The sequence below is a fragment of the Erythrolamprus reginae genome, chromosome 7 (genome assembly GCF_031021105.1).
Source record: "Erythrolamprus reginae isolate rEryReg1 chromosome 7, rEryReg1.hap1, whole genome shotgun sequence".
Taxonomy (NCBI): domain Eukaryota; kingdom Metazoa; phylum Chordata; class Lepidosauria; order Squamata; family Dipsadidae; genus Erythrolamprus; species Erythrolamprus reginae.
This window is the reverse complement of record NC_091956.1, coordinates 39,231,727-39,252,251: the sequence shown is the minus strand read 5'-3', so window position 1 is coordinate 39,252,251 and position 20,525 is coordinate 39,231,727. Positions and strand designations below refer to the sequence as shown.

General features: G+C 38.4%; 1 protein-coding gene across 1 annotated transcript in view; it reads left to right on the top strand.

The window, feature by feature from the left end:
• The window catches only part of PROM1 (prominin 1), a 541,566-nt gene extending 527,842 nt beyond the window's left edge, over nt 1-13,724 (top strand). Inside the window, exons 26-27 of the mRNA XM_070757376.1 lie at nt 12,918-12,957; nt 13,669-13,724. Coding sequence (XP_070613477.1) covers nt 12,918-12,936 — 19 coding nt within the window. The 3' untranslated portion in view covers nt 12,937-12,957; nt 13,669-13,724. The remainder of the gene's footprint in view (nt 1-12,917; nt 12,958-13,668) is intronic.
• Nucleotides 13,725-20,525: the final 6,801 nt, after the last annotated feature.

Sequence of the window (20,525 nt, the reverse complement as noted above, 5' to 3'; positions counted from 1 at the left end):
CCCATTTAATCACTTCATGCTCCCTGTCCACTCCAAACCATTCACGTGGGCTGAAACACCAGATAGATTAGGTCTTCCAGTAGATGGAAATTATCAGAACTGATCATCTAAGTTCTAACATGACTTATATGCAATATATCTAGGGACAATAAGGCAACATAAATGTAAGCCTATGCCTCCGGGGGGGGGGGGGGATTGAGGCCCGGCCCTTTCAAGCTGGTCCTCACGATGGTGGTGAGATTCAGCCAAGCTATACCATCTTCATCCTGCAATAGGTAACACCTGCCGGTTTTAATCAGAGGCTCATTACATTTCGAAATGGGAAGGAAATGGTTGGAATGCGAGATTGTTTTTTACATGAAGGGATTGAACGCCCGGACATGAGCTAAACAAGGCCCAAGCCTCGTGGAGGCTACGGCGTTGTGAACGCGCCTCCCAAGGTGAGCGAAATACGACAAGCTGATCCCAGGGGCTGCTCAGTGGCGCCGCAGGAACCAGCTAAGGAAATGAAAGGTGGGAGGGGAGGCAGTCAAGGTTCACACAGCAATGGTCATAAATATGAAATGGCAGCAAAGTTTTGATCCTGCATTCATCGGGCTGCTGCAAAGGTCCTAAGTGTGAAAAGGGTGCATAAGTCATTTTTTTCAGGGCCATTGCAACTTTGAACGGTCAGTAAATGAACTATTGTTAGTCGAGGACAACCTACGTTCCCCCCCTAGATGTTTTCTGTGGAGCTTCAAAATGGACTCCTGATCTGCTGATCTGCTTCTAAAAGAGTGCACTGGTCAGACAGATAATCCTTGACTTCTGTTCTGACCCCAATGGAGGCCAATGTTTCTATCACCTGAGTAAGATGGTTATTAAGTGAGTTCTGCCTCACTTTACCATCTTTCTTGCCACAGTCATTAAGTGAATCCCTGCAGTTGCTTGTTAGAAGATCCCAAAAGATGTTCACATAACCCTGGGACATTGCCACCATCATAACTATGTTGTCAAGTGTCCAAAGTTTGATCCAATAACCCCTTTATTTTAATAACAAAGTCCTTCCTTCCTTGATGGAAGAATAGAAGGAATAAAATGGAAAAGAGGATTAAAAGGGGATATAAAAAAATAAAAAAGGAAAGGGTTCAGTTCAAAGTTCTGCTCAGATGAAAGAAATTGGAGTTTGAGAAGGGTTGATTAAGCTTGGAGTATTGTTTTGTTTGCTCTTTTTAAACTTTAATTATTTTTTCTATTTAGATATATGAATTTAGGAATTGCTTATCTGTTTTAATAAAGTTAGAAGTATTGATTATAATAAGATATGTAGTAGGTGATATTGATTTGGATTAATGCATAAATGGAATTGAATTTAGAATTGTTGGGGAGATCACTGATATTAATGATTTTTAATTGATTGAAAATAGAGAATATTTAGAATTCTTTCCCCTTTTTTTCTTTTCTCAAATTGACTGAAATTTAAGATTAACAATTAAGTAAGAAATATAGATAAGTATTAATTGGCTAAATGTTACATGGGCTGAAATAATTTTTAAATTTTGGATTAGGTAAATGTACCTACTTAGAGGGCGGGAAGAAGTCTGAAATTCGTATATGTTTGTTTTGTTTTTAATTTATTTTTGTTAACATCTGATTGGCTATACAAGGTTTTCCTGGTTTATAGAAAAATATATAAAGAAAGAAGGAAACACTTTGGCATAATGTTTAATAAGTTAGAAACATAATTGGTGTTGTACTTTTTGAAGGAACATTAAGGAGGGAATCTAATTAAAAGAAAAGTATGTACCTGGATGACAACATTAGAAAAACACTTTTGCAACTTTTTTGATGATTGATATTAGTTACTAACAAAATACCATATTTTGTTCATGGAAAATTAGATGGCACACTGTATTGTTTGAATGTATGTTGAGACAAAATTTTAAAAAAAGTTTACACCCCCCAAAAAAGACCTTCCTTCCTCCGTTCCTCCATTCATTTCATTCTTCCTTCCTTCCTTGTTCCCTCCATTTCTCCTTCATTTTTTCCTTCCTTCCCTCCCTCATTCCTTCCTCTCCACTTCTCTCTTCCCTCTTCCTCTCTCTCTTGCTCTCTCTTGTTTTCTTTCTCTCTCTCACTTGCTTGCTTTCTCTTTCACTCACTCTCTTTCTCTCTTGTTTTCTTTCTCTCTCTCTTGCTTTCTTTCTCTCTCCCCCTTTTGCTCTCTCTCTCTCTTTCTCTCACTCACTGTCTGTCTCTTGCTCTCTGTCTCTTGCTCTCTCTCTCTTTTTCTCTCTCTCTCGTTCTCTCTTTCTCTCTCTTCCTTTCTTCTCTCTCTCTCTCTGTCGATGGCGGGCACCCGCGCTGCCTCTCTCACCTGCTTCTGAGGCGGCGCCGACCCAGAGGAAGAATAGCGAGCTCAGTCGCTTCATTGGCGGCACCAGGGCAAACACTCCCATTGCCAGCCCGCCATGCGCCTGGGGGGAGGGTGAGAGTCTCCCCAAGCAACCGCAACTGGTGGCAGCAATAATCTCTGCACTTTCTATGGCCACCTGGCTGGGCTGCCCAGAGGGAAGTGGCAGCTCCTGTCCGAGCAACCCACTGCGACGGCCGCCGGCTTGGTGGGAGGTGCCAGTGGTAGACATAGGCAGTGGGAGAAAGAAAGGGAGCTGCCCCCGCCCGCCACGGATGGACCAGTGCCAAGCCTCTTGGTTGTGGCCTCCCCACCCACCCCCAGCAGGCTGGCAGGGGGATGGGGAATGCGCATGCACACACGTGCAACATTATTAACAAGAAAAACCTTCGCCGGCCTCCACACTTTCCTTGTCACTCCCCGCCCCCAACTGCAATGCCCTGCTCCGTTGCGCAGCCTTGGAAAAGATTGTGCGAGCGGTTGTTTTTACGTGCATGGCCGTGTGCACCTTATAGGGAACACTGGCCTCTACTAAAAAGGGCATATTTATACTAAATCTTACATGTACTTCTCTTGGTAGATTGTGCCTCATGGTATATCTTGTGCTCATTCTGAAAGCTTGATCAATATCAATCATATTTTTTTATTTGTCTTCTTCCATTGTTTCTGCTAGAATATGACTTAACATTTCCTGTAAATTCTCGCCTTTTTCTTCTGGAATATTCTGGAAGTCCAAATAAAATTCAGCTCTGTCCACTTCCATGACTATAGAAGTCCTCTCTTGATCTATTTCTTTATTTTTGTATCGTGAAATTGAATCTTTTCTTCCACTTTTTGTATACATTGTTCATTTTTGTTGATAGTTTCCTTCATTTGCTTCAACTCAATTTAACTAGATTTAAATTTTTTATTACTTGGTTCAAATTTTCTTTAACTAGATTAAATTCTTGTTTTGTGCTCTCTCTACTCAATTTTATCTCTTCTCTTAAGGCCTGTATTGCATTTTTAATTTCAGCAAACTCCAATTTCTCTGTAATACTTGATGTCTGTGGTGATGTACTAAGATGAGGTGGTTTCTTTGCAGCCATTTTATACTCCAATCAGCCAGTAGTAATCCAAACAGATAATAATCCAAGGTATGGATATACAAACCCAGTGTTAAAAACACCCGATAAAAATCAGCATCCAAAAAGGAAAAAAAGGAAAAAAATATAGATAAGTGAGTAAAGTAAAAAAAACAAACAAACATAAAAACAAAAAATAAAAATAATTATTTTTTTTATTAAAAAAGGATTTAGTAATCAAACAAAGAAACACTCAGATAAAAGTTAAAACCAATACAAAAAGTGAAAAAAGGAATTTAAAAGGAAAAAAAGAAAAAGAATATATATTCCAACACTGAATAAGACTCACCTACATTCAACTCCATTTCTTCACTTCCGTTTAAGTAGTCCAGGCAGCTTCCACAAATCAAGAGCAACTTTATTATTATTTTATTATTATTATTATTATTATTAATCAGATTTGTATGCCGCCCCTCTCCGCAGACTCGGGGCGGCTCACAACAATAATAATACAATGTGAACAATGTAAACTAATATTTAAGTTAATTTTTAAAAAAACCAATTTAGAAACCAATCATACATACTAGCATACCATGCATAAATTTTATAAGCCTAGGGGGAGGGAAAGTGTCAATTCCCCCATGCCTGACGATAGAGGTGGGTTTTAAGGAGCTTACGAAAGGCTAGGAGGGTGGGGGCAACTCTGATATCTGGGGGGAGTTGGTTCCAAAGTGTCGGGGCCACCACAGAGAAGGCTCTTCCCCTGGGTCCCGCCAAACGACATTGTTTAGTTGACGGGACCCGGAGAAGGCCAACTCTGTGGGACCTAACTGGTCGCTGGGATTCGTGCGGCAGAAGGCGGTCCCGGAGATATTCTGGTCCGGTGCCATGAAGGGCTTTATAGGTCATAACCAACACTTTGAATTGTGACCGGAAACTGATCGGCAACCAATGCAGACTGCGGAGTGTTGGTGTGACATGGGCATATTTAGGAAAGCCCATGATAGCTCTCGCAGCTGCATTCTGCACGATCTGAAGTTTCCAAACACTTTTCAAAGGTAGCCCCATGTAGAGAGCATTACAGTAGTCGAGCCTCTAGGTGATGAGGGCATGAGTGACTGTGAGCAGTGACTGCCGGTCCAAATAGGGACCCAACTGGTGCACCAGGCGAACCTGGGCAAATGCCCCCCTCGCCACAGCTGAAAGATGTTTCTCTAATGTGAGCTGTGGATCGAGGAGCATGCCCAAGTTGCGAACCCTCTCTGAGGGGGTTAGTGATTTCCCCCCCCCCCCCAGGGTGAAGGACGGACAGATGGAATTGTCCTTGGGAGGCAAAACCCACAGCCACTCCGTCTTATCCGGGTTGAGTTTGAGTCTGTTGACACCCATCCAGACCCCAACAGCCTCCAGGCACCGGCACATCACTTCCACTTTACTGAAGAGTCTTCCTTATTCTCACAATGGAGGCTCCAGTAATTATAAAGTAGATAATTATAGACAAGTAAGTATCACCACAATTCTCCAGGTGAGTGTTGTTTATTTCTCAAGAATTTTCTGTCTAGTAGGGTTAAGGTATATTTTCCATTCACCAGTAGATGGCACCGTCAGCTTAGGTTTCAGCATTGTTTCAAGCCTGATAAATTGATTAATTCAAATTTAGTTCAATTTATGGAAGCAAAATTTGCAATTCAAGTAGACTAAAGTATATACTTCCATTTTATAATGCCTTTCCAAAACAATGCCTATTCAGTTTAAAAATCCAATTTGCTATGTTTTAAAAGGTCTTTAGCATTTTTTCCTTTAGTTCCTTAGAAAAATCTAGGATTTTTCTCTATCTTTCCTCTCACTGCTTTAAGAAAGTTTTAAGAATCTCTTTTCCTGGGTTTTCCTATCTTTGTTTTCATTTTAAGGTTAGGATCTAAATAACAAAAGAACTTTCTCACCAAGCTCCAGTCACTGTTCATCTGCACTGCTCCGGCACATTTCTTTGTTGCTTCGGCTGTCTCAGCTTTGGGGCAGCTCTGGGTCAAGCAGGAGAGTTGCTGCTCTCCATGACCTGCAGGGTGCCTCTTTTCTTCACCATCCCTTCAGGATGGCTTTAGTTCCTTTCGCAACCCTCCAACAGGGAGAACTCATCACAGGAGCACAGAGACTTGCTCCTCACACTCAATCTCACTGCAACATCAGCCAGAAGTGAATATTTAAAAAAAAAAAAACCTATAACAATGTGCTTTTTTTGGAATTTCAAGTTACTTTTTGCAATGGATGATGAGCATTATAACAAAAAAAAGGAAGAAAAGACAATAACATGTTCTGGAGATATACTGTAGATTGGCATCCAAGGCAATGTAAGCTTTATGTGTTTTAGCAGATGACAGATCAACAGAGTTGGAAGGGATCTTATGGGTCATCTAGTCCAACCCCCTTCACCCACACTCAAACAGGAGATACTACACCGTTTCTGACAAATGGCAGTCCAATTTCTTCTTGAAAGTTTCAAGCCATGAAGCTTCCACAACTTCCAAAAGCAAGCTGTTCCATTGTTGATTGTCCCTACTGTCCCCCTTATTTTTAAGTTGAACCCTTCCTTGATAAGTTTCCATCCATTATTCCTTGTCTAGCCTTCAGGTGCTTTGGAAAATAGTTTGACCCTTTCCTTTCTGTAGCAGCCCCTCAAATATTGGAACATTGTTATCATGTCTCCTCTGGTCCTTCTCTTTTCTAGACTAGTCATGCCCAGTTCCTGTAACCTTTCTTCATAAGTTTTAATCACCAGTCTCCTAATCATCTTGGTTGCTTTCTGCACTTTTTCTAGAGTCTCAACATCTTTTTTTATAGTGTGGTGACAAAAACTGAATACAGTACTCTAGGCGTAGTCTAACTAGGGTTTTATAGAGTGGTATTAGTACCTCACTTGATCTTGATTGTATCACTCTATTAATGCAACAGAATTGCATTGGCTTTTTTGGCTGCTGCTGCACACTGCTGGCTCATATTTAGCTGGTTGTCCACTAAGACTCCAAGATACCTCTCACAGTCACTGCTATAAAGCTTGGTTTCACCCAGTTTGTAAGTATGCTTTTGGGTTTTCTTACCTAAATGTAGGACTTTACTTTTTCGTACATTGAATTTTATTTTGTTAGATAAGGCCCAGTGTTCAAGTCTGTCAAGATCCATCTGGATCTTGAGCCTATCTTCCAGAGGGTTAGCTATTCCTGCCAGCTTAATATCATCTGCAAATTTGGTAAGTTCCCATTCTATTCCCACATCTAAGTCGTTTATGAAGATATTTATTTATTGATTTATTGATTTATTGATTGATTGATTGATTGATTGATTGATTGTTAGAGTTGAAAGGGACCATGAAGGCCATCAAGTTCAACCCCTGCCCAAGCAGGAACCCTATAGTACACCAGTCAAGTGGCAGTTCAAACCTCTCTTAAAAATGTCCAGAGTGTTGGAGTTCACAACGTCCGCTGGTAGGTTGTTCCATTGGTTGATCGCTCTGACCGTCAGGAAGTTCCTCCTTATCTCCATGTTGAATCTCTCCTTGGTCAGCTTCCAGCCGTTGTTCCTTGTCCGGCCTTCTGGTGCCCTGAAGAATAAAGTGATCCCTCCTCTCTGTGACATCCCCTCGTATACTTGTAGACTGCTATCATGTCCGCTCTGGCCCTCCTTTTCTCTAGGCTATCCATGCCCAGTTCCCTCAGCCTCTCTTCGTAAGTCTTGGTTTCCAGTCCCTTAATCATCTTGGTTGCTCTTTTTTGCACCTTCTCCAGAGTTTCAATGTCTCTTTTGAAGTGTGGTGACCAGAACTGAATATAGTACTCCAGGTGTGGTCGTACCTGGGTGTAGTAGAGTGGTATTAAGACTTCCCTGGTCTTGGAGTGTATCCCCTTGTTGATGCAGCTTAGGATTGTGTTGGATTTTTTAGCTGCTGCTGCACATTGTTGGCTCATGTTTAGTTGATTGTCCACCAAGACTCCGAGGTCTCTTTCGCAGTCACTACTGCTAAGAGGGGTTTCTCCCAGGTTGTATGTGTGTCCAGGGTTTTTTCTGCCTAGGTGAAGGACTTTGCTTTTGTCGATGATAAACATCATTTTGTTGGTGTGGCCCCACTGTGTTAGTCTGTCTAGGTCTTTCTGTAATTTGAGCCTGTCTTCTAGGGTATTGGCTACCCCCGCCAGCTTGGTGTCGTCTGCAAATTTGATCAGTTGCCCTTCTATTCCCTCGTCCAAGTCGTTGATGAAAATGTTGAAGAGCACAGGGCCCAGGACTGAACCCTGTGGTATCCCACTGCCTACGTTCTTCCATGTAGATTTGGAATCGCTGAGAACAATTCGTTGGGTGCGGTTGGTCAGCCAGCTATTGATCCATCTGCATGTGTTGTAGTCTACTCTGCTTTTTTCTAATTTGTTGATTAGGAGATGGTGGTCGACTTTGTCGAAAGCTTAGCTGAAGTCTAAGTATATAAGGTCCACCATGTTGCGTTGGTCTACTGATTTGGTTATGGTGTTGAAAAAGGACATGAGATTGGTTTGGCATGATTTGTTTCTGACAAACCCGTGTTGGCTGTTGGATATTATCTTGTTTGTTTCCAGGTAGTGGCAAAGCTGTTTTTAAATTATTTTCTCCAGTATTTTTCCAGGTATTGAAGTCAGGCTAATAGGTCTGTAGTTGCTTGGATCCATCTTTTTCCCCTTTTTGTGGATGGGAACTACGTCCGCTCATTTCCAGTCTTCTGGTAGGTCTCCAGTGGCCCAAGATTTTTGGTAGATGAGGAGAAGAGGTTCTGCTGTGGTGTCTGCCAGTTCTTTTAGGACTCTTGGGTGGAGTCCATCAGGTCCCGGTGATTTGTATTCATTAAGCTCACTCAAGTAATCCCTAATGGTAGCTTGGTCTGTGTTGAGTTCAGTTCCGAGGCTGTTATTTGCAGTTAGGTTGTAGGTTGGTTGGTTGGTAGTTCCTTTATGTATGAAGACTGATGTAAAGTAGGTATTGAGCAGCTGTGCTTTGTCTCTGTTGGTGATTTCGTTACCATCTTTGTTTTTTAGTATGGTGACTGTTTCCTTGATTTTTTTCTTGTTGTTTATGTGGTGGAAGAAGCTTTTTTTGTTGTCGTTAATTTTAGTTGCGAGGTGCTGTTTGTGTTGAGCTTTTGCTGTTCTTATGTTTTGCTTGCAGGTTCTGGCTGTTTGCTGATATTCCATCTTGGTTATGAGTCCTTATTTCCATTTGTTGTATTTGGCTTTTTTTTCTTTTACATTGTCTGCGAGGTCCTTGTTTAGCCATGCTGGTTTCATTTTAGTTTTTCTGCTTTTCTTTTTCGTGGGGATTGAATTGTTTTGGGCCTCAATGATAGTGTTTTTTAGGGCTTCCCAGGCATCCTGTGTGGATTTACTCTTAAGAAGTTCCTTCCAGGGTTTATTCTTCAGGTTCGCTCTGAGCTTGTTAAAGTCCCCTTTTCTGAAGTCTGGGACTGTAGTCGAGTTGGGTGTTGTAGTTAGTGATTGCACAATGTTGAATTTTAGGATGGTATGGTCACTCTCACCTAGCGTCCCTTCTCCTTCTATTCCCTCAATCATTTCTTCCCTGTTTGTTAAAATTAGGTCTAGTATTGCAATCCCTCTGGTTGCTGTTTCCACTTTCCACTTGGTGCTGAGTTTGTTTTCCAGTTAATATCGGGGTAGTTAAGGTCCCCCATTATTATTGTGCTGTGCTTGTTGCATATTGCTGATAGTTGGATTGTAAAGAGGTTGTCTTTACAAGAGTACTGGGCCTAAGATGGAACCTTGTGGTACACCAGTGCTTACTTCTCTCCTTGTAGTCTTAGACCATTAAGGACTATGCATTGAGTATGGTTTGTCAGCCAGTTGTGAATCCATCTGGTGGTGAAGCTGTGTATTCCACTTTTTTCTATCTTACAAAGAAGTAGGTTGTGGTCTACTTTGTCAAATGTTTTGCTGAAGTCTTAAGAGTATTATGTCCACAGTACTTCACTGGTCTACTAATTTAGTCACTGTATTGAAATAACATTGGTTTGGCATGATCTGTTTTTAACAAGCCCATGCTGGCTGCTAGTTATTACTTTACTCATTTCTGGATGTTGGCAGATCTGGTTTTTTATTATCTTTTCCAGTATCTTCCCAGGTATTGATGTTAGGCTGATTGGTCTGTAGCTCCTGGGTCTGTCTCCCCCCCCCTTTTTTTAAATGGGAACCACATCAGCTATTTTCCAGTTCTCTGGTAGTTCCCCAGTGTTCCAGGATTTTTGAAAGATGTGATGCAGTGGTTCTGAGATGACATCTGGCAGCTCCTTTAGAACTCTGGCATGTAACCAGTCTGATCCTGCTGATTTGTATTCATCAAGATCAGACAGGTGTTCTCTTACTATTTTTTTGCTTATTATAACTTTTGTTCCCAATCTGTTTTTTTACAGTTATGTTTCTGGTAGATTGGGCTATAGTTTCTTTTTGTGTGAAGATAGATGTAAAGAATGCATTAAGCACTATCACTCCATCATATTGATCCCCTAATGACTGTTGAAAAATCCTACAGAACAGTAGTTTTTCAGGAATGCAGCTGTTCTTGGGGAATTCCATACATTGTCTTGTTTCTGTTGATCCTCAAATGAGCAATGAGGATAAACAAAGTCAGTAGGGAAGGCACATTTTGCAGAATCTTTTTCCCAGCATCAGTGCTTGATGATATACACAGGTAAGGCCACTGCTGCAAGTTGAAACAGAGGACAATTCTTGTAATTTCTCTGAGAATTGCAGGGAAACCAAGTTGGAGAACTCACTAAGAATAGTCACAATGCAACAGGATCACATGTGGAACCAAAACTGATATAATTGCTAGGAATATATTTGCAAGATGTGGCCAAAACAATCAGAATGGCAGGCACAATCAAGATGACAGCCATAGCAAAAAGGTGGTGAAAAGTCTGGAACTTAAATTCTATACAGACCAGTCGAAGGAACTTGGAATGATTAGCCTTAAGAAAAGAAGGCTGAGGGGAGGCATAATAGCAGCCATCCAAAATTCAAAGAGTCAGCACAGGGAAAAGCATGTGATTTACTCTCCAGAATAAATTTAATGCATAATTTTAAAAACTACCAGCTCTTTGATAGGCCCATCATGGTTGCCATGTTTGTTTGTTTTGGCTAAATCTTGACATTATTCCTGATACTTATTTTCATATTTTCCTTGCTATAGTTCTTAATTTATGCCCTGCTCTGCATAATAGAATTTCTCTTTTTTTGTCATGCAGTTCATCTGTCTCAGGGATTTGGCAGATTATGATAGCTGTTTTTACTGAGGTTTCACTTGTCTCTACTTTTCCTTTTATAAACTATTTTTGGTAGGCTTATCCTGTGCCTTTTCAAATCTGCACCTCCCCCTTTATTCTCAATCTTCAAACACAAAGATTGTGTTTATGTCACGCTTTTGCTATAGGAGAAAAAAAATACTGCTATGCCAATCATTCTCTTTATCAAATAATGTGATAATCCCATCCCCCATTATTTTTGTAGTGTTGAAACTTTGCCCATGAAAAAGAAAGAATTTTTTATTGATCATGTGGCATGTAAAGTGGGAGTGATTGTGATTTTTTTTAATGGACTTTTGGCATTTTCAAACATATTTGGATGGTTGATTTTTTTCTCTATATCACTGCCTTTTTGATCTACATATATAGCTACAAAATTTTACATTCAAAATATCTTAGCATAGAACATTCTGTAGAATTCCCTTCCATTTCATACAGTTCACAGGGTCATCATTTCAAATAATGCCCTTGTTTAATTATCATCTTTGTAACCACAATTTGAATTAAATTGCATTTTATCATTAACCCACTCCTTTACTCATGTATTTATTTTATTACAGTTTGGAAAATGGTAATATTGATTATCATAAAGAACAATTATATGGTATACACACAATCCAGTTATGACAAGGTAAACCAAGGTTAAAACTGCCCACCTTTTAAGTGTTCTTAATATTTCTTGTATTATTCATATACATTTCTGCACATTTTAAAGACAATATATTTTCTTTTTGCATGTTTTTTTTGTTGATATCCCATAAAAATATAATTTTAGTAGTGAAATTAGTTTCATTACTTAGCAACTGCTCTTATTTTGAAACCATTTTTGTCAAAACATTTGTTTGAAGCTGAAAAGCATAACGATTATTACTTTGCAAAAAAGCTATAGTAGTTTGAATTATATATAAAATTAAAACGCAGTGTACATATACCATTAATTTATTTAAAACTAAAGCTATTTTATTTTAGAAATAAAGCTATAAATACATACATACATACATACATACATACATATATACATATGCATATATATATATAACAAAGAACAAAAATGTAGAAAATATTAAGAGAAATATTAAAAACAAAAATGATTGTAAACTAAACAAGAAAATAAATCATATTATCCTGGCTAATAACATAGCTGATTCCAAGGCTTTGGGTTGACAAATTTCATGGTAGTCAACGTTTAGTAACGGATATCATTATTCTTTGATGAGCGTCTGTGATCAGGCTTCTTGCCACAGTCCAATAGCAATATATCCTAAGTACTTTATAGAGTGAAAAATTCCAAACTTTTGGAATAAATTTTAAGAAAACCTTAACTTTTTTTAAACCTTAAATCCCTTCTAGTTTCCCTTAGCAACAATGACTAAACCAATTGCAATATCTCTAACATGTGCCTCAAAGTTCCTCTAGAGCAGAATTTGAAGTAAAATTCCACAAGATATGTGCTAAATAACTAGGGGAAAGTTTGAAAAACAGAAAAAGACCACCCTATTGCACAATTGTCATGGACAATTTTGCAGTTAGGTGCCAATTTCTAAAATTGACAAGAACTCTTCAAACTCCAAATCTACTTCCCTCACAAATTATCAGTATTTCTAATTTTAAAAATTAATACATTGAAAACTTGTCATGGAAATCTGTTGAACACATGCTAGAAAATCATTTAGCATTCTTTCAAGCATCCATTTCCTTTCATCTTTCCATAGTCAAAAATCTTACCATGGACATCTGTGCTGAAGGAGCTTTAAGTCACAAATATTGCAAAGGCCAGATCTTGAACTCCTTTTCTCCTATTCTTCATACCAGAGTTTTATAATCGTCACTCTCTTTCCCTAGTCATTCCTTGTCTTCTTTTTCAATCTGCATGTTCTCAATTCTTAGATTTTAAAAAGCTTTATATTTTTGTTCATGAAAAAAGTTGATGCCTCAATGCCCTGATGCATGACCTCATTGTAGATGCATGACCTCATTGTAGATGCATTCCCAACCTAGCAATCGGAATAAAACTGAGTAATAAAAGCTCCTTTTCATTCTTCAGCTTCTATATTGAATTGTTCATAACTTGTCATATTTATATAGTTATTTCCACACAGACTTATATTTTTGTGGATTTTCCCCCTCTTAGCTCTATGGAACAGTGGTAACTCAGACTGGAATTATTAACTGTAAGTTGCCTGATTTATTTATCTGTTTAAATTTTGATGGCCTTAAAAAGTGGACATCTATGTTCATGTAAATGTTAATAAGGATGAAAATGTTGAGGTGCAAAGCTTTCCAAATGGTTTTCAACTCTTGATAGTGTTGACCGTTTTCATTTGTGTGTGTATTTTCATTTCATGTGTGTGTACATGCACTGGGAAGCTCAGGGCCACCTGCTTAAGCTCTAGATGGAGGAAGAAGAGAGTATTTTAAATTTACCTCCCTGTTGGAGAGGCACTGGGGATGACAATGACAATGAGGATGATCTTCTCCACAGCCCCAGACTCATCCAGACCATCTTTAGACTTACTTTTTTTTTGCATTGACTTTGTCTGCCATGTCAACTTTGGCCCTAGACAAGTCAGTTTTCAGAGGGGGGAGGGAGAGAGGGAGAGAGAGATCATGCTGATCGATGGACAGAGAGATGGATAAGCCTAGGCCTCTTGATATTTTTTTCCAATCTTCTGTTATATTAGAAAGATTAAAAGATCCCTCAGAGGCACCAGTTGTCATGAAGGCCTCTATCATATTCCCTATTACTGACTCTAAACTTGATTGTACCCCAGTTCAGTTATGCTCATGTTTCCACCATCAGTGGAAAGTGATTTTACCTCTGTTCTGTTGTTATGGGACAATCCTGAAAGCTCTGAATTTTGTCTTGTGACTTTTTTTTCCAGCTTCTGGAAACAACAGTTTCTCCTCAAGGAAAGCACATCTGAATGTTTGAAGACAGCACAACAAACTAATATTGCATTAAAAAGAATTACTGAATCTTTGGTCATAAAGTGAAGGCAGGTTAATGACAATTAGGTCACCTGGCCTCAGTTTTTGCAGCTAAGAAACCATTAAAATCTATCTGTTATGAGTTCTCTTCTTGTTTCATAAAATAATTTTCATTTTTTCCCCTTGTACTATATAAATGAAATGGGTCTACACCATGTGCACAATTATTAGGCAAGTGAGTATTTTGACCATATCATCATTTCTGTGCATATTTTACACCTCCAACCTGTATAAACTTTAATGCTTAGTTGGCATAAGCATATCAGATGATGTGTATTTGTGTAATGAAGGAGGGTGTGGCCAAAGGGGATCAACACCCTATATCAAGGTTTGCATAATTATTAGGCAGCTTCTTTTCCTCCTGCAAAATGGCCTAAAAAGAGATTTGACTCTGAAAAGTCAAAAAGTTTACAAAGTCTTTCAGAGGGATGCAGTCCTCTTGAAATTGCTAATATATTGAGGTGTGATCATAGAACCATCAACTATTTTGTTGCAAATAGTCAACACAATTGGAAGAAATGTGTTGAGAGAAAAAGACTAACTGCCAAAGATTTGAGAAGAATCAAATATGAAGCTACAGGGATCCATTTTCCTCCAGTGCTGTCATATTTCAGAACTGCAACCTACCTGGAGTGCCCAGAAATACAAGGTGTTCAGTGCTCAGAGACATGGCCAATGTAAGGAAGGCTGGAATCCAACAACTACTGCACAAGACACATAAGTTGAAATGACAAGACTGGGTCAAGAAATATCAGGAAAGAAAGATTTTGCAAATGTTTTATGGACTGATGAGAATTGAGTGATCCTTGATGGACCAGATGGATAGGCCGGTGGTTGGATCATAGATGGTAGCCTGATAGAGGTTGACTCAGATGGGCACAGAACCTAACAACGTGGAGGTTGACTCAAATACCAGCAAGGTGGAGGTTGTGTACTAGGGACTGGTATTATAGAAGATGAGGTAGTTAGACCTTTTCAGGCTGAAAATGGAGTCAAAATCAACTCCCAAACCTATTACCAGTTTGTAGAAACTTTCATCAAGCTGTAATCCAGGAAAAAGTCTGCATCTTTCAAGAACACAACGATTTTGATGTAGGATAAAACTCCATCGCATGCATCGAAGTAGTCCACTGCATGGCTAGCCAATAAAGGCCTTAAAGATGAAAAAATAATGACATGCTCCCCCCTCTTCACCTGACCTAATCCCTATTGTGAACTTGTGGCCCCTTCTTAAATGGGAAATTTACGGTGAAAGAAAACAGTACACCTCTCTGAACAGTGTCTGTCTGGGAGGCTGTGGTTGCTGCTGCACAAAAAGTTGATCATCAACAAATCAAGAAACTGACAGACTCCATGAATGGATGGCTTATGACTGTTATTGAAAAGAAGGGTGGCTATATTGGTTACTGATATGTTTTTTGACTTGTCAGAAATGTTTATTTGTACATTTTGAGTTGTTTATTATTCTCATTTTAATAGATGGAACTAAATTAACGAGATGGGGAAATTTTCATTTTTCATTTAGTTACATAATAACTAATAATTGCTCAAAAATTGTGCACACATAGATAAAGCCATAAGCTCACTTTTACTTTTTTAAATATTCAGATTTGAGGTTTATTAACATTTTGGATTGACCAAGAAAACTGTAGTTGTTCAATAATAAAAGTAATCCTCAAAAATACAGCTTGCTTAATAATTGTGCACAGATATTGTCCTCATTTTATTTTATTTTTGCTTCAGCTGAATAGCTTGTTCAAAATGAATTGGATTCTTCTTAAAATATCCAATGATGTTTGTACACTATATAAAAATATGTTTACATCAAAATTGCATTTGAATACAAAGACTTTTGTACCTGTTTTTTAAAGATGTCTTGCAAAAGACTTGTAAGCAACATTTGTTATCTTTCATAAGTAAGCTGTTCAGTGATCAACATTTCTCTGATGCTGTTAAAAACAAAGAAGAAAAGCAACTATGGAACTATGAATCCCATCTTGTGCTATTTTCAGAAATATGAATGTAAATGAAAGATTTTTTTAAAAAATTCCTATTTAAAACAGTATTCTTATTTAAGCTGAAACATTTATGTATGTGAGGAGAGCAATGTATGGCTAATTTATCTGTCTCTGAACACACAGACAGATAAATAAGCACTGGGGATCTTTTGTAATATGAGAAGAGATAGTCCCCCAAAAATCTATCTGAAGCTTCAGTAAATTGATTAGATGCATCAGAAGATAACCACTGATTCATTTCGGTGAAACATCTAAATATTTTAAATCTCCATCGTTCCCAATGTGAATAAACCTGATTCACCTATGCATCATTTATCAAACATGGAAACTGTGTTGAGCTTGAATTTGTAATATTGTTTCCCCCCGAAAATAATCCCTATCCCAAAAATAAGCCCTACCAAGTTATTGTGCATATGCCCCAGTATAAGCCCTGACACTTGCCTTGCCTCATGGTAGTAGTTCTGTCAGCCCCGTCCAGCAGGGCCTTGGGTGGCTGCCGGCCCACTTCTGCTTGCTTGTATGACCACAACAGAGCAGAATGCTGAGCAATGTGTTGGTGCCGTGGCCATGAGGCAAAGCAGGTGTCAGGGTGTAGATGGCCTGGTAACTCAGTAGTAGTGGGGGGGCACACAGAAAAGCTCCACCCTCCATCTCACCTTGCGGCCATGACATCATCACACCACTCTGCCTCCTGCTCCATTGTGTTCTGTCAAGCTCTATGGTAGAATCCTCCCGAAAATTCACAGATACAAATTTCACACACACACACGTTTGAAAATTCAAAACAATGTTCTTTATACCGAAAATTCAAATAAACTAAGCACTCTTTTTGTATAGCAAAGAGCTAAGTATCTCAGAACTGATAAGGGACTTGTACAAATTACCAGTTTGTTTGGAGAAAACAAACTGGTAATTTGTACAAGTCCCTTATCAGTTCTGAGATACTTAGCTTGCAGCTGTGAGGCAATTCACAGTCCTTCTTTCACAAAGTGAAACACACTTTGCTCTGGTTTAGTTTCAAGGCAGGGAAAAATCAGCACACAAAGGTCAAAGTCAGCAAGGCAGGCACGAAACACAACGATCAGATAATCTTCCACAATGGCCAAACCCACAGGCTGCTATTTATAGCAGCCTCACTAATTACCACAGCCCCACCCAACCACAGGTGGCCTCATTTTCTTTGATAATAATCTCTCAGTTGTTGCTGCCTATGCATCGCTCTACGCAGCTCTATTCCCTGCCTCACGGTGGTGGCACTGGCATGCTATGCAGCTTCCTGTCCCACTGTGACCAAGTAGAAGAAATGGGCTTCCCATGTACTCTTAAAGCACATAAGGGGAAAAAATAAGATATCCCCTGAAAATAAGCCTGAAAAGAAAATAAGACTAGGACTTATTTTCAGAGAAATTTGGTATTTAAAGGAAAAGCTTCAGAAAATTTCAGAGCTGCTTTGTAGTGGCTGACATTACCAAAGGCATGACTCTTATTTTCCGATGTATAAAGTAATAAACTCTGATTCAGCATTAATTTTGGAATGGAACAGGGTATGAATGATTTGTACAGTTATGAAGAGGGGACAGTAATACTAAATGACAATTGCAGAAAGAATATGAAGAAATATTGTGGTATATGCTAATAATAATGAGAATGTATGAATGTACAGTCATTCATTTTGGAAGATCACCAGATTTTCCAAGCTGGATTTGAATTTTAATAAGAACAGTTCTAAGTTACTTAAAGATTGAGCAGTTAATATTCACGCATCATTTAATTATGCAATCTGTGCAATCAGAATAAACTATGTGATTCAATACTTCTGCCTAACACCAGGATTTAAAAATAGTTTGTATTCCATTTACTCTGTGAAGTTTTTCAATAGTAGGACAATTTTTTAAAGGCATCCAGTATGTAGAATACTTAAGATTGTTAGGTGTATCTGTTAGCGGTGTGTGTGTGTGTGTCCAATTTTGTAGATTTAACACATTCTTTTTAATCTGACAATGTCTTTCAATCATTTAAATAAAGTCTTGATTTATTTATTTCAAATGAGAGAAATTGGTAAACAAGATGAAAACTTGGTTGTGTATCAGAGATAAATGGATTCTGTTTTATTTATTTATTTATTTGATTTATATGCCGCCCCTCTCCACAGACTCTTTTAGCATCTTGTTCCAGTTGTGCTTGTGGGCATTGGCATTCATAATAAACCATGATGGCATATGTGAAATTATTGATCATGCTCAATTATAACATGCCTCAGAAGTCGTTGGCATATGTGAAGGAATGAAGTGCATTCCTAGCTTCATTATTGCTTTCTCTTTCACTTTAGAAAGTCTATTGATTACAAGGGGGTCTTCAGCAGCACCCAGGGAACTGAAGATGAAAAAATGACCAATTACTCCTAATAATCTAGAATACTTAGAGGCAGATTCTGGCCCATGATTCTGAAATAGAGTATTTCTAAGGGCAAATAATAGCACAACTGCCCTTACTACTGAGTTGAATAGCAATTTGGAATATGATTTCATATGAAATCTTCAATAATATATTGAGTTGGTAGTTGGTAGATTTAATGGAATATGCATATATAACATGTAAACTAATCCCCATTACTTGATTGGGAAAGATCAGTATTCATAATACTTTGCATTGTCCCAACCTGGATATGCAAGAATAATAGTCCATTTTCATGTGAAACCACCCAAAAATATTGGCATAAAATTAAAACTATACTAGATCAGATTACCTCCCAGACCATCCAACTAAAACCTGAACTATTTCTATTAGGAATCATAAGACAAAATATTAATAAAGAAAACAAATATATTATAATTCACATTATTACAGCTGCAAGGCTTCTATATGCGCAATACTGGAAACAGGAAAAAAACCCAACCGTTTTATCTCTTTTGATTAAAATAATGGAATGTGCAGAAATGTCCAAGTTAACAATGAAACTGCAAAATAGGGATGAGACAGATTTCTACAAGGCCTGGGACAAATGGTACCATTGGTTAAAAAAAAGAAATTACTTAAAAATTATTCATCAAGAAAAATATCCACCAAAAACAATGTGTAAAACCAGCAATCTACGACACGAATCATAATATCAAATTGAAACGACAAACTGTAAACCCCGATCAACACAAATTTTGAACTACAAAGAAACTGAATGAACAAACCCTTAAATCACTGATACGTGTTGGCACTAGCAACTACATCAAACACATATGGATAAAACTTTAGGGAAATCTACACCACCATATGTTTAAACCACAGGCTGCAAAGCATTGAAGCCCCAGCTCTAACGCTGGCCCTCTACAATCTTCTTACTACTCTTTTTTGCTCTAATTTCCTATCCTTCCTCCCCTCGTATCTCTTCCTCTTCTTCCCCAACTCCCTCCTCTTCTTCTTTTCTCCTTCCCCACTTACACATACTATATAAGTAAATTATAATTGCTAGAATGTACATTATATATATTCCCTTTACTTTTCTGTACCCTGTTTTTAATGTATATAGTCAATAGTCATATTATTTTTTTAAAAAAATAATAGTCTATTTTGTGAATGAATTTTCCAAACTTCATCTGGAGAAATTGCCATTTCTGCATCTCTTCCCAGACTTTCCTCTGGAGGTAACTTTGTTGCTTTTGTCCTTGATGCCCTACTGAAATTCCACATGGTCAGTACAAGCTCTATAAAAGAAGAATAGGCATTTGTAACATACTGTATTTTTCAGAGTATAAGAGGCACCAGAGTATAAGACGCACATAAATTTTAGAGGTGGAAAACAAGGGAAAAAATTCTGAACCAAATGGTGTAGTAATATGTTATTTAATAAAATACCAGTTTAGCAGAATACTTTTAACAAACATGTATACTTTTCACAGCCATATATACCTTTACAAACTTCAAACTTGACAGCTTTAAGACTTGTGGACTTCAACTCCCAAAATTTCTCCTCCAGTCATGGTAACTCAGGAATGGGGGTTGAAGTCCACAAGTCTTAAACCTGCACCCATAATCCCTAACCCAGGGATCTTCAAACTTAACAGCTTTAAGACTAGTGGACTTAAACTCTCAGAATTCCTCCTCCAGCCATGCTAGATGGGATAATTAGAAAGCAAACACAGTCCCACTTTTGCAAAAATTGGGTAGGCAAAAAAGTATGGAAAGCCTGTAGGGAGCTCCTGGTGCTGGGTGTTGTTTTGCACCCATTTTTTCCACAAAAGTAGAGGCAATTTTACCTTCCTCCAGTCCCCACGAGCTCTCTGCAGGCTCCCCAGACCCTTTGCCCACCCCATTTTTGTGGGAAAAAAATTGGCAAAAATGGCCCATTTTTCACAAAAACTGAGATATTTTTGCCATCACCCAGCACCCAAGAGCTCTCTGCTGGTGGGGGGCAGGGCTTTGGGAGCAAAAATGGCTGCATTCAGTGTATAAGAAACACCAACCTTTCCACCCTCTTTTGATGTATGTATAGTCTGTAAACAAAGAAAATAACTGCACTTTCTTTTCTTTTTTCTTTCCTTTCCTTTCTCTTCTTTTTCCCTTTCTCTTTTCTTTTTCTTCTCTTCCTTTTCCTCCCCCCTTCCCTTCTTTCCCTCTTTTATGTTCGCATTGTTTTTTAATGTTTTCTGAATTGTATTGTTGTTTTATATATCAAATTTTTAAGGCAGGTCTGCGGAGAGGGGCGGCATACAAATCCAATAAATAAAATAAATAAATAACAC